At 46.5% G+C, this 14,766-nt stretch overlaps 1 protein-coding gene across 1 annotated transcript in view; it reads left to right on the top strand.

The window, feature by feature from the left end:
- The window catches only part of LOC126248811 (ras-related protein Rab-3), an 831,249-nt gene that overhangs the window by 590,135 nt on the left and 226,348 nt on the right, over positions 1–14,766 (top strand). Inside the window, exon 3 of the mRNA XM_049950221.1 lies at positions 13,920–14,144. Coding sequence (XP_049806178.1) covers positions 13,920–14,144 — 225 coding nt within the window. The remainder of the gene's footprint in view (positions 1–13,919; positions 14,145–14,766) is intronic.

Below are 14,766 nucleotides of genomic sequence, written 5' to 3'. Positions count from 1 at the left end.
AAGTCCCTAAATAGCACGTTGTTCTACGTGTGTAATAATGTTGAACGATGTATAACTAGGCGATTTTTCGGACCAAAAGCCGTGCTACCTGTCACGTCACACACAAGATGAAAACGTGTCTCTTTTATTATTTATAATTTATTTTATGGTCTTCATTGGACCACTATAGTCAAAACTCCAAAGTTGTAAAAAAGGTGTTACACAGGGATACAATCTGGCTCAACAATAACTTAATATGATATTTAGGTAATGTAATTATTAGAGTCTGTTCTTATATGAAAGGTGTTTTGCTCTTCTGTCTGCCCAATATTTCTTCATTCTTTCAGATATTTTCTTTCTTTCTTCATCTGAGACCACTCTTTCTGTACTCCTTTTATTGATTTTCATTTGTAGTCTGGTTTTCGGGTCTTGCAGTATTCTGGTTTTCTCTGTCTTGTTTTTTACTTCATCTACTGTAATTTGGAGTTCTTTTATATCTTCCTTAATTTCTGTGATCCATTTAATGTCGCTCTTGCTATTCCACAATTTTTGTATTTTTTTTTTTACTAATTGTGTTTTCTGGATTTCTCATCAGATGTCCGTCCAAAGAATGAGATGCGTTTCTTCCTGATCGTGCTCATGACTGCTTCTATTTTCTTATATACTGTTTCATTTGATGCTATTCTCCAATGTCTATTTATTTTATACTGTTTATTTATACATGTCCTAATTATTCTTCTTTCTACTTTTAGTATTCTGTCAATTTCTGCTGTATTAGTTGTTTTGAAGACAATTTCAGCTGCATACGTTATTTCTGGTTGTGTAACTGTTTTATAGTGTTTTAATTTTGCATCTATAGATAGGCTTTTTTTGTTGTATGTAGTTTTGGTAATGTAATTTGCGTAGTTCAGTTTTTTTTATTCTATTCTGCCATGATGGCTTCTCATTTAACGTTTCTCTATTAGCATCTGGATACTTTTTGATCATATATAGTTTATGTGAATAATTTTTACAACCTGTTCGCTGCAGCCACCAAGAGACGCGCTCTGATGTGTTCTTTACCACCCTCCAGCGCGTGTCCCAGATAACGCTGAGTGCCAGCTGCAGCCATATGCTCATGAGGTTGGCGTGTGTGTGTGTGTGTGTGTGTGTGTGTGTGTGTGTGTGTGGGTGGGTGGGTGGGTGGGTGGGTGGGTGGGTGTACGCTTGTGCGTGATGCGGCCTAGAAAGCAGTGTACTGCTAGCACATTCGTGTGGATTAATTAACGAATTATATCTCCCAACAATACATTGTTTAAACAATTAATTAACTCGTTCAGGTACTTTTGCGGAGCATATACCGAGTTAAGTTATGAGGCTTTGCGTGGAATGATTTCTCGCTTCGGATCGGCGCACAGCACTGAAGATGCAGGAAGAGACAGTTGGGGACGGTAGTAGTGTGCGCGATAGGGTGTCACCAGCATGAGCCGAGGCAGCAGTCGCGGGACCGGCTCGCACTCGCAATGCGGCTCCTTGCCAGAGCAGCGGCCGAGATGAATACATCGTGCCGCGTTCATATCACGTCGCTGTGAGGCATCGTGCAAAGTCGGCCATCCACGTGTGGTTACAGTGCAGATTCTTTCTATTTGAATAAGAAGTATACACTTTGTACATACTCCGGTTCGATGAGCGCTCACATCCCCTAACGTCTATCAAAGAAACTAGACTAGGCAGGGTACTCCCTTGCGCTAGTTTTTGATAACAACCAATCTTACACTGACAGTCATTGTCTAAATTGAATAGACTGGCCGGGGTGCTCTTTAGTACTAGATCAATCTCGATTACCCTCCAACGCTTAACAGCCAGATGGCTTCTCTCTCAATCCCAAAGGGATCAGCCAGTGTTGAGAGCTCACATTAGCAAGGTATGCCCACAATTTGGCTAAATAAAATTCACCGCCTCTTTGGTAAGTAGCTCTTACTGTCATCTTTTTCATGCAATTGAGACTTTTATTTCGAACACTTTGTACAGACACAGATGTTTTGAAAACAACTCCTTTCCACCTATCTACTGAAAACAGAAATGGAAATGAGCGTATGGCATCGTTGGCCGGGAGGCCCAATTCGGGGAAGTTCGGCTGCCAAGTGCAAGGCTTATTTCATTCGACGCCCCACTGGGCGACTTGCGTATCGATGATGAGAATGAAATAATGATGAGGACAACACAACACCCAGTCCACGGCCGGGAATCGACCCAAGGCCCGCTTGCATGGGAAGCGAGCACGTTACCACCCAGCTAAGCAAGTGAACGTTGAACACAGCACTTATTCTCGAGAATTCCAGAGAACTTAAAATTACGTCATCAGCTAAATATGCGAACACAATGTGCTTGAGAGACGAATTGAAGCTAAGTTATCTTTGTCCTTTTTCGGAGAGGTCGTGCATATTACACTGAAGCGTCCAAGAAACTAATACACTTGCCTTATATCGTGTACGGGCCCCGCAAGCACGCAGAAGTGCCGCAACACGACGAGCCATGGACTCGACTAATGTCTGAAGAAGTGCTGGAGGGAAATGACACCATGAATCCTGTACGGCTGTCCATAAACCGGTAAGAATGCGAGGGGGTGGAGATCTCTTCTGAGCAGTACGCTGTAAGGCATCCCACATATGCTCAATAATGTTCATGTCTGGGGGGTTTGGTGGCCAGCGGAAGTGTTTAAACTCAGAAGAGTGTTCCTGCAACCACTCTGTAGCAGTTCTGGACGTGTGGGGTTCCGCATTGTCCCGCGGGAATTAAATAAGTCCACCACACCGAGTCCACTACGAGAATTCTTCAGCTTATGTTAACATCGGCGAATCAACTCAAGAATTCCGCATCATGAGGGGTGTCAAGCAAGGCGATCCCATCTCCCCAAAAATTTTCTCTGCTGTATTTGAAATGGCTATGTCAAAGTTGAGGTGGGAAGGTAAGGGAATTAGAATTAATGGAAGAAGGCTTACCAACTTGAGATTTGCTGATGATATTGCCTTACTGGCCAAAGACTTCGCAGAGCTCCAAAACTTAGTTACAGATCTTGCATCGGAATGTCAGCTGGTTGGCTTGAGCATGAACCTTTGTTGACTTTGAAAAGGCATTTGACTCCGTTAGCCATGTAGCTGTCCTCCAAGCTTTGAGTGAGCAAGGAGTGGGAGCAGCATACATTGAAGTGCTCAGGAAAATCTACGAGAATTCTTCAGCTTATGTTAACATCGGCGAATCAACTCAAGAATTCCGCATCATGAGGGGTGTCAAGCAAGGCGATCCCATCTCCCCAAAACTGTTCTCTGCTTTATTGGAAATGGCTATGTCAAAGTTGAGGTGGGAAGGTAAGGGAATTAGAATTAATGGAAGAAGGCTTACCAACTTGAGATTTGCTGATGATATTGCCTTACTGGCCAAATACTTCGCAGAGCTCCAAAACTTAGTTACAGATCTTGCATCGGAATGTCAGCCGGTTGGCTTGAGCATGAACCTTTCCAAAACAAAAGTAATGTCCAACAAATGGGTCCCAGCTGGAGATGTAAAGGTCAAGGACAGTCTGCTAGAAGAGGTCAGTGAATATGTCTACCTTGGCCAGATTATAAATATGAAGGGAGACATAAGGCCAGAAATCTATCGACGCATCAAGCTTGGCTGGCAAGCATTTGGGAAGAATTCAAAAGTGTTCAGATCAAAAATGCCAGTAAATTTGAAGAAAGCAGTATTTTATCAATGCATTCTTCCTGTGATGACGTATGGCTGCGAGACATGGACACTGAACTCATTTACAAAAGGGAAACTTAGGACAGCACAGAGAGCCATGGAGAGATCAATGCTGGGCTATACAAGAAAGCACAGGAAAAGGTCAGATGACATCCGGTCTGTGACGAAGGTTAATGACATCTTAGAGACAGTAGGTTCCTTGAAATGGCAGTGGGCTGGCCACGTCGCAAGAAGAAAAGACAACAGATTGACGAAGCTAGTACTGGAGTGGAGTCCGAGGGAGCACCGGAGGCCTAGAGGAAGACCACCAGACAGATGGGACAAAGACATCAAGAAGATCGCTGGTAACACCTGGCAGAGAACTGCCCAAGACCGTCCCACTTGGAGAAGACTGCTGAAAGCCCACCTGAATCCACGACTCGAAGAGGCCACATCATTTAATGATTGAATTGGCTGATGATGATTGTAGTGTCGGCAGACTTGCCAACACTACGTACACTAATTGAAAGAGGCGGCCAAGATGCACGCGCTAACTCACGAAGGATGGAGTGAGGTCTGAAACAGGAGACTTAATGAATGCTATAAAGAAAAGTACATATCTTCTGGACTACTTAACTTTTAATCCTTCCTTTGTATACATCGTTCTTGATGAGACATCTGGAGATTGTGGCGATACAAGTGCGACTCTTTAGATACAAGCTATCTAAGGCTAATGGCGCCTTGCTAGGTAGTAGACATGGACTTAGCGGAAGGCTATTCTAACTCTCGGCAAATGAGAGCAAAGGCTTCGTCAGTATAGTCGCTAGCAACGTCGTCGTACAACTGGGGCGAGTTCTCGTACGTCTCTCGAGACCTGCCGTGTGGTGGCGCTAGGTCTACGATCACACAGTGGCGACACGCGGGTCCGACATGTACTAATGGACCGCGGCCGATTTAAGCTACCACCTAGCAAGTGTGGTGTCTGGCTGTGACACCACATTCCTCCCCCGCAAATCGGCGAACGGTCGTGTTATAAGGCTTCCGTCCGCCGTGGGGAGGACCCCATGTTGACGTATGCGATGAGGTGGGGAGCCTAACAACAGGCGAGGCTGTGCCACCCGCACCCGGCCATTCGGTCCGAGGGGAGCTAGGAAACGCCTGAAAACCTAGTCCAGGGTGCACGTCAACATGCGGTGTATGCGCCCGTAGAGAGACAGGAGGGGCCGAAGGGTCGACCTCCATTGCGTCGGGGTATCCGACGCGCGAAGACAACATCTGGTCCGGAGCGGGCAAGAGTTCCATGGTGGAGGACAGCCGGTCACGGGAAGCGATCGGCGGCGCGTGACCCAGGGAGGCGCCAGGCGGTTGCAGCGACGCGTCCACTGCGGGCGGCGCCGGCGGGAGAACAGGCGGCGGCTGCTGCGCGTCGCCATGAGGCAAAATGGAAGGCAGCGTCGGTAACACCTGGGGATGAGGCGAGCCAGTAGATGGGTCCCCAGGGCGCTGACCGGACGGCACCGTCGCTGAAAGCAGACGGGGAGCGGCAGAACCCAGGCGACGACAGAGGCGCAGCTGATTGAGATGCCGACGCACCTCACCAGAGGTCCCCAAAACCAAATACATCGCGCGGCCGAGGCAGCGAAGAATGCGCCCTGCGAGCCAACGCCGTGAACCGCGATAGTTGCGATAGAAAACAACGTCGCCAGGAGCAAAAGCAGTAGTCTGCCGCTGCACTGGAACCGGATGCGGCGAACCAGCGGATCCTCGATCCGTGACTTTGACAAGGGCCATTGCGTAGCAACAAAACGCAAAACAGTAGCAAGGACAGGGTCAGCAGCAGTGGCTGTAGCGACACGACGAAAATCAATCGGAAACGATTCGACCACGTCATCGGTTTCCGCATCAATGAACATACAAGCAAGTTCGGAAGAATCGAATGCTTTATCCTCAGCAACAGGCAAACGGGACAACGCATCAGCGTTTCCGTGCTTAGCAGTGGACCGATACAAGATATCGTAGCGGTACTGCGAGAGGAAAAGAGACCAGCGAATGAATTTCTGCGCTGTACGTGGAGGTACAGGCTTGTGCGGATGAAAAAGCGATGTCAAAGGTTTGTGGTCTGTGATGATGGTAAAGTGACGACCATACAAGAAATCATGGAACTTAGTAACACCAAACACGAGAGCTAAAGCTTCTTTCTCTATCTGGGAATAATTGCGTTGCGCAGACGAGAGCAATTTTGAAGCAAAGGCAATAGGACGATCATGCGATCCATCTTTGTGCGCAAGCACAGCACCGATCCCGAATTCCGATGCATCGACCATCAACAAAAGGGGTTTCTGGGGATCGAATGGCGTAAGGCAAGTATTTGAAAGCAACGCCGATTTCAACTGGCGAAAGGCGCGTTCGCATTCCGTCGTCCAGACGAACGGAACACCTTTACGGCGTAAGCGATGAAGCGGAGCTGAAATGGAAGAAGCGCGCGGCACACACCTGGCATAGTAGTTAATTTTTCCCAACACACTCTGTAGCTGTTTCACATTTTGTGGCGAAGGCAAGTCCTGTATGGCACGGAGGTGCTCTGGACTCGGATGTATGCCTTGGGCATTAATTACATGTCCCAGATACGGTAAGTCACGAGCAAAAAACACACATTTGTCCTTCCTCAAGCGAAGACCATTTTGTCGCAAGACCTGAAATAACGTTCGTAGGTTGGCTAAATGTTCGGCTTCTGTCCTTCCGGAGATCACAATATCGTCCAGATAGTTCGCAGCAGTAGGGACCGACGCACAAACAGTTTGTAAATATTGCTGAAACAATGCAGGGGCGGATGCACACCAGAATGGCAGTCTTGTGAATCGGTACAATCCAAGATGCGTGTTAACCACCAAGACGCGCTGGGATTCTTCGTCCACTGGTATTTGCAAGTACGCATCTGCTAGGTCCAATTTCGAAAAGTATTTACCCGGGCACAGTTTATCAAAAAGATCTTCCGGGCGGGGCAAAGGAAAAGTAGCAGTCACAAGTTGTGGATTCACAGTTGCCTTGAAGTCCACGCAAAGTCTCAATTTTCCGGAAGGTTTTGGCAAAATTACTAAGGGTGAGGCCCAGAGAGAAGCCTGCACACGGTCAATTACACCTTGAGATTCTAAATCGTGTAATGTTCTTGCGACCTCATCACGCAATGCGTGGGGAACATTGCGCGCTCTGCAAAATTTCGGTTGCGCGTTCTCTTTCAGTTCCAAATGTGCTGCATAGTTCTTAGCGCAACCAAGGCCCGGTGCAAAAATGTCTGCAAATTCTTCACAAAGACTAGCAACACTGGCGGAAGGCACAGTCTGATTCACTGATAGGACCTGATTTACGATAGACATGTTAAACAACTGAAATAAATCTAAACCAAACAAGTTCACTGCCGTAGAAGAACGAAGAACGTAAAATGACACAAGTTTTGTTTGTCCCTTGTATGTGGCAAGAAGGCTGCACTGTCCTAACACAGGTATCTGCTGTCCTAAATAACTATTGAGCTGAACATTTGCGGCACGCAACGGAGGTTTGCCCAGTTGTTTGTACGTGTCTTTATTGAGCAATGAAACTGCAGCTCCGGTATCGAGCTGGAATGGTATCACTTTGCCTCCAAAGTCTAAGTCTACAAAAAGTTTATTGTCCTACTGACGACAAGAGCGACTTTCACGTGCAATTTGAACTGATACAGGTACAGAAGCACTTGCGACTTGACTGGATTTCCGGCGACGTCGACGCACAGTTTTTGTGGGACGAACACAGTCACTGTTAGAGAAAGTGGCACTGGACGGGGTGGAAGCAAGTACATGAATGTCCATGGGCGAAGGTCCACGAGCCTGATTGTCCCTGGTTCGATTCCGGCGCGAAGCAAAGAGCCTGGAATGGTTTTGATTGTCTGATCTTAGCTTTTTCTGGCAAACACTTTGAACATGTCCTTTCTTATGACAGTAAAAGCAAATAGCTTGGCGTGACGGGCAATCGTCACGCGAATGTCTAGTTGCACACCGTGGGCATGATTTTAGAACTGCATTGGCATGCTTATGCGGCACACGTGTTTGCGAGCTAGGCTGCAGCTGCGCTGACGTGCGCGAGGGCCGTTTAGCGTCCCGTGCTGCGCGCCCGGCGGGCCGGTCAATGCGACACACTGCTGGCGAAGTTTCAAATGATTCCTGAGCAAAGTCAAGTGTGTCTGGCCTATCCAATATGTCTATCACGTGTTGAAGGGAGGGATTAACTAGTTTCAAAATCTGTTCCCGTATGCGAACATCAGAAACGTTCTGTGCTATTGCATCACGCACCATAGTATCTGAATACGGAAGTCCACATTCACATGCAAAATCACAATCCCTAGTAGGTCCTTGCAATGTTGCAACCCACTCCCTATTAGTCTGACCGGCCGTACGTTTGGTACGAAAGAACGTATACCTTTTTGCAACGACATTAACTGTTTCTTTGAAATAGGCATCTAAAGCAGACAAAATTTCTTCGTAGGACAGAGTTGCTACGTCGCGTCGGGGAAACAATTTCACTATCACACGGTAGGTGGACACACCGACACAAGAAAGCAAAAACGGCTGCCGCTCATTACCTTGAATTCTGTAGGCGGCTAGATGGAAGCCGAATTGTCGGGACCATTCCGGCCAGGTCTCGTGGGCTGCGTCAAAGCTACGAAACGGAGGTGCAACCGCGTGTGTTGGCTGCGGTAGCGAGGAAGCGGCTGTGGCCGCATTGGGGTGCAGCGCATGTTGACCCTGGACGAGCTGTCCAAGGGCATCCAATAACGCCTGCGTCTGCTGATTCTGCAAGCGATAAAATTCGGACAGTACATCTGGCGAAGCCATGACACAAGGAAATGTAAGCAATTAGAAAGAACAAGATCCTGATGAATCCGCGTCGCCAAAATTGTAGTGTCGGCAGACTTGCCAACACTACGTACACTAATTGAAAGAGGCAGCCAAGATGCACGCGCTAACTCACGAAGGATGGAGTGAGGTCTGAAACAGGAGACTTAATGAATGCTATAAAGAAAAGTACATATCTTCTGGACTACTTAACTTTTAATCCTTCCTTTGTATACATCGTTCTTGATGAGACATCTGGAGATTGTGGCGATACAAGTGCGACTCTTTAGATACAAGCTATCTAAGGCTAATGGCGCCTTGCTAGGTAGTAGACATGGACTTAGCGGAAGGCTATTCTAACTCTCGGCAAATGAGAGCAAAGGCTTCGTCAGTATAGTCGCTAGCAACGTCGTCGTACAACTGGGGCGAGTTCTCGTACGTCTCTCGAGACCTGCCGTGTGGTGGCGCTAGGTCTACGATCACACAGTGGCGACACGCGGGTCCGACATGTACTAATGGACCGCGGCCGATTTAAGCCACCACCTAGCAAGTGTGGTGTCTGGCTGTGACACCACAATGATGATGATGATGAGCACACCGAGTGTAGCGAATTGACGCTCCCTCCACTTCGCGTTGTCGGTTTCCTGCTACCCTTGATGTAGGGAAAAAAAGACACCTTGTCTAACTGATGTGCTTTGTGACTCTACTCCCCGTTCCCTCCGGACACAGTGGTCATCACAGCTGCACGGACTGCCTTAGCACGTCTCTCGTCAGACCAAAATTCTCATCTTATCCACACACTACTAATGTAGCGCCCCTTGCCCATTATCCACAGTAGTCGCGGTATTTCGCCGCCCTTAACAGCTCGAGCCCGATGTTGATATGTAGTGAAGAGATCATTGGCCGTCTTCGCTTTAGTTATATGTATGTGGTGTCCGTTCTTTGGGACATGTCGGAATGAACACACATCACATACAGTATATACCCATGAACACGTTACAAGGTAAAAAGGAAATTTCTCTGTTCATTCAGTGAGGGTATGAGCTTACAAAAGTTCTAGTACAAACAGTGCGATACAAATTTACAGTAGTCTCGCATACAACATAAAAAACATTTCATCATTCTCACTTTTTAGTAAAACTCTACGGTCATTCTTACTTCATCACTACTTCTACTCAGTAACAGAATCTTTAGAACATGTGAAATACAAATCTTTAAACACAAAGTTTGATATGCAAGGGTTGTTCACAAAGTAAGTTCCGATCGGTCGCGAAATGGAAACGACTGGGAAAATCAGGTAAAGCTTTGCACAGAGGTGTTGGGCAGTGTCTCTAGTATTCCCATCGATCGTGTCGCGTCGCTCTTTTCAGTTTTGAGTGAACAGTGAGCACGTAAAGGTGCGCAGGGAATAGCGTCTCCCGCCAAGTATGAGGGCCTGGTTAGAGATTTCGCCTGTGTCATGCAGCCCACATAACACAACTGTCGAGCAGTTCCTTCTTCATGCCAATTGTCGGCCGCACACCGCAGGGGCAATGAAGACGCTCCTGCAGCGTTTCCGATGAGAAGTGTTTGATCACCCACAATACAGTCCGTAATTGGCTCCCCATGAGTCTCATCTATGCTCACAAGAACCGCTGGCTATGAAGACAAAATTGCTCCACAGACAACGAGCTGCAGATAAGTTCGAAGCTTAAGCGGCGACTATGCGGGGAAGTAGGTGGAAGGTGTACCTAACTGTTGCAAATAAAACGTTTCTGGTTTTCACTGTGGTTTCCATTTCGCGACCGATCGGAACCTACTTTCTGGACAACCCTCCTACCTTAAAAACACACTACTAAGAGAGCGCGCTATTATACTTAGACAATATCGAATATTATAGACTACGGGTCACTTAAATTTATAAGAAAGCTTCAAAACATATTACAAAACGCGAAGGTGTGCGTAATTGGTATTCCTACACATGTATGCAATAGTAATTCCTATACAACATCCAATTGTAAGACCAGAAATGACAGCTCCATCCAACTGCCTATAGTCTACTGCAGGGAGCTGTCATTTCTGGTGAAGTTATTGGACCTTGTATAAGCATAACTATAAGATTCCCATTTATGGCTGTTGCAAGTGTGTGCACTTGTGGAAATGTATGTCAACGTTTACAGCGAAGGCTACGGTTTGAGAATGGACAATGTAGTCCAACACTAGTCACAACATACAATTTTTTTTTTTTTTTGGAATTCAACTGTGAGAAAAATTGGAGAAAACGAAGCTTATTTACATTGCTTACATTACTGCAGCCGGCCGGAGTGGCCGAGCGGTTCTAGGCGCTTCAGTCTGGAACTGCGCGACCGCCACGGTCGCAGGTTCGAATCCTGCCTCGGGCATGGATGTGTGTGATGTCCTTAGGTTTGTTAGGTTTAAGTAGTTCTAAGTTCTAGGGGACGGATGACCACAGCTGTTAAGTCCCATAGTGCTCAGACCCATTTGAACCATTTGAACATTACTGCACTGAAGACATGCGGAAGTCAGTTTTTACATAACACTCACATTATTTGATGTGATTGATAATATATAAATGAATCGATTCTCCTAAGAAATTCGTGAATGGAGTAGGTGTTGGCCACTCCACTACTTCAGGCTCCACTTAAACTTAACTTTTACTAAAACCTTTTATGGTTGCTGGCAAGTTATTGAAAATATGTGTTCCTGAATAATGTACACCTTTTTGGACCAAATCTGGTGGCTTTAAATTTTTATTGTGATGCATGGCTGCAACTGCCTACGAATTATCGTACACAGCTCATGACACAGTGATCAGCCAGAACGTTATGACCACCTACCAAATAGCCAGTGTGTCACCTTTGGTACGGATAACAGCGGTGACACATAGTGGCTTGGAAGCGGTGGGGCCTCGGTAGGAGTTGGCACCACATCTGCACATACAAGTCACTTAATTCCCGTAAAATTCTGGGAGGGGGGGCGGGGGGGGGGGCGATGAACTCTGACGCCACGTTCAAACACATCCCAGATGTGTTCGATAGGGTTCAGATCTGGAGAGCTGGGGGACCATCACGCAAATTGGATCTCGACACTGTGTTACTCGAACCACTCCATCACACTCCTGGACTTGTGACATGACGAATTATCTTGTTGGAAAAATGCTACTGCTATCGGGAAACATGATGGTCATGAAGGGGTGTACGTGGTCTGCAACCAGTGTTCGATACTCTTTGGCCGTCATGGTGCCTTGCACAAGCTCCACTGGACCCACAGATGACCACGCGAATGTTCTCCAGGGCATAATGGAGCCGTAGCCAGCTTGTCTCCGTCCAGGAGTACAGGTGTCAAGGAGCTGGAAGATGACGGATTGGCGCCCTTCTATTGGCGTGGTGAAGAAGGTAACCGGATTCATCAGAACTACGCCAACGTGCAGTGCCGATGGTCATGTGTCCATTTCAGTCATAGTTGCCGATGTTGTGTTGTTAACATTGGCACATCCACGAGTCGTCGGCTGCGGATGCCATCGTTAGGAGTGTGTACTCGGTGCACTGTCTTCAGTCATACTTGTGCTCTGCCCAGCGCTCAAGTTTGATATTAGTTCCGCCACATTTCGCCGCCTGTCCTGTTTTTCCAGTCTGCTCAGCCTACGACGTCCGACATCTGTAATGAGGGGTGGCCGCACAACCCCACACGTCCTCGAACACCCGACAAGTCGTGCAGTTTCCGGCCTTTCCCGTTCTAGACACGGACAGCAAGCTCACTGATTCTACATGCGTCGTGCTTGCGTCTGACTGGAAGTCATTCCTCGCCAAGTGACGCTGCTATCGCCTGGACGAGTTTAAATCGATAGTAGGTCGGTGGTCATAATGTTCTGCCCGATCAGTATATATATATATATATATATATATATATATATATATATATATATATATATATATATATATATATGTTTCAGATTTTATGATTCATTCCACATCCATAAGCACAAATTCACTTAGGATGTGTGTATGGAACATTAGGATACCTCTTTGTAGGGCGCCGTACCTCTGTCGCTAACAACGGAACCCTGACAGCATCGCCATGTTTTCTGTCTGTCTGCCTGCCCATGCGTCCGACTTGCTAAGACCCCTGTTTCTCAGGAAGGGCTAGACATACCAAGTTCAAATTTATGTCACATATTAAGGCCTACGGTCCCTTGGCGATGTAAAAAATGTGAACATCGAAGTCAGTGCAATAAAAAGATACGGCCACTTATGTCACATATTTAAATACTCGCAAAATTATTCATCATAAATGATAGCGTACTTCCCCTGGACATAGAATCATGAAATTTGGCAAGAAGCAATGTTTCAGAGTACAAGTGGAGAAAAAATTCCGAACATTGTTGATCTGTAATTATATTACACGAAAAAACATATTTTTGTCATGTTACCCGACTGTGAATTTGTCCATCTGTTACGACCCATTTTCTCTGGTACTGCAATAACAAACGGGAAATTACCCAAAAAATTTAAACTTAAAACTTAATTCTGAAATTCACGGGACCGATATCTTGCCGCCGTCTGTCAAAAAGCTGTCGGAACTCATTTTATCTGGGGCGTATATGTGATATCAGCGCAGTAACAACGATGGCAACTTGAACTGTCAACTGTAAACAACAGATTTGCATTCGACCTGTGACTTGTGAGCAAGCAGTGTTAAGTAGTGGATGTACGGCCGTAGTGTGTCAATGCTGATGTGTCACACGTCGCTGTAAATCGAGTGTTCAAAACGTTCTCCACAATGTCTTGAAGAAGAGAAAAGTGTGTGCAAAGTTTGTCCTGCACACCTGCAATCGCGAACAAAATGACACCTAGATGTCTACCGCACCTTTATTCACATGCAAAACGTGGACAGTTCCTTTCAGGAGAAAATCATCACAGGCGACGTGACTAACTTACCACAAAGCAACAAAGTACAGAAATTCACGTGAAGGATCAACGCTCTTACGACATAACCGACAGTCGGACCAATCCGAAGCGCGAGTTGAACAACATTCCGAGGAATAACTTTTCCCATAGTTTCACACGGTTATACGAACGTTGTACGGATTGTACTCATCTGAGGGAAGATTATGTAGAGCACCTAAAGCATTATGTTAACTCTTCTTTATTTTTTATTAATCCATTATCGAACCTTTTAGGACTGCATGTTATGTATTCTTGTTTCATAATACGTTATACACCTCCTCACTGTGGATTTATCTAACTTAATAATTTTGCACAGACTTTGTACCACAGTTGAAAATTTTTTTAAAAAAAATTGCCATTAGCACGAGAAAGGCGCATCAGCTCTGTGAGCTAAGTTTAAAGACGTGGTATCGCTTTGTGTGTGCAGATGGCTGGCGGGCAAGACCCTAAGTGGCAGAAAGATGCCGCCGACCAGAACTTCGACTACATGTTCAAGCTGCTCATCATCGGCAACAGTAGCGTGGGCAAGACGTCCTTCCTGTTTCGGTATGCCGATGACTCGTTCACATCGGCCTTCGTCTCGACGGTCGGCATCGACTTCAAAGTGAAGACGGTGTTCCGCCACGACAAGCGTGTCAAGCTGCAGATATGGGTGAGTACACGACGTAACATTTCTTCCAGTGCTATTGCTCTGCTTTACGTACAATACTGGCCATTAAAATAGCTACACCCAGAAGCAATGCAGATGATAAACGGGTATTCATTGGACAGATATATTATACTAGAACTGACATGTGATTACATTTTCACGCAATTTCGGTGCATAGATCCTGAGAAATCAGTACCCAGAACAACCACCTCTGGCCGTAATAACGGCCCTGATACGCCTGGGCATTGAATCAAACAGAGCTTTGATGGCGTGTACAGATACAGCTGCCCATGCAGCTTCAACACGTTACCACTGTTCATCAAGAGTAGTGACTGGCGTATTGTGACGAGCCAGTTGCTCGGCCACCATTGACCAGACGTTTTCAATTGCTGAGAGATCTGGAGAATGTGCTGGCCAGGGCAGCAGTCGAACATTTTCTGCATCCAGAAAGGCCCGTACAGGACTTGCAACATGCGGTCGTGCATTATCCTGATGAAATGTAGGGTTTCGCAGGGTTCGAATGAAGGGTAGAGCCACGGGTGGTAACACATCTGACATGTAACGTCCACTGTCAAAGTGCAGTCAATGCGAACAAGAGGTGACCGAGACGTGTAACCCGGCACCC

This window comes from Schistocerca nitens, chromosome 3, assembly GCF_023898315.1.
Source record: "Schistocerca nitens isolate TAMUIC-IGC-003100 chromosome 3, iqSchNite1.1, whole genome shotgun sequence".
Classification (NCBI taxonomy): Eukaryota; Metazoa; Arthropoda; class Insecta; order Orthoptera; family Acrididae; genus Schistocerca; species Schistocerca nitens.
This window is presented reverse-complemented; position numbering and strand designations above follow the sequence as displayed.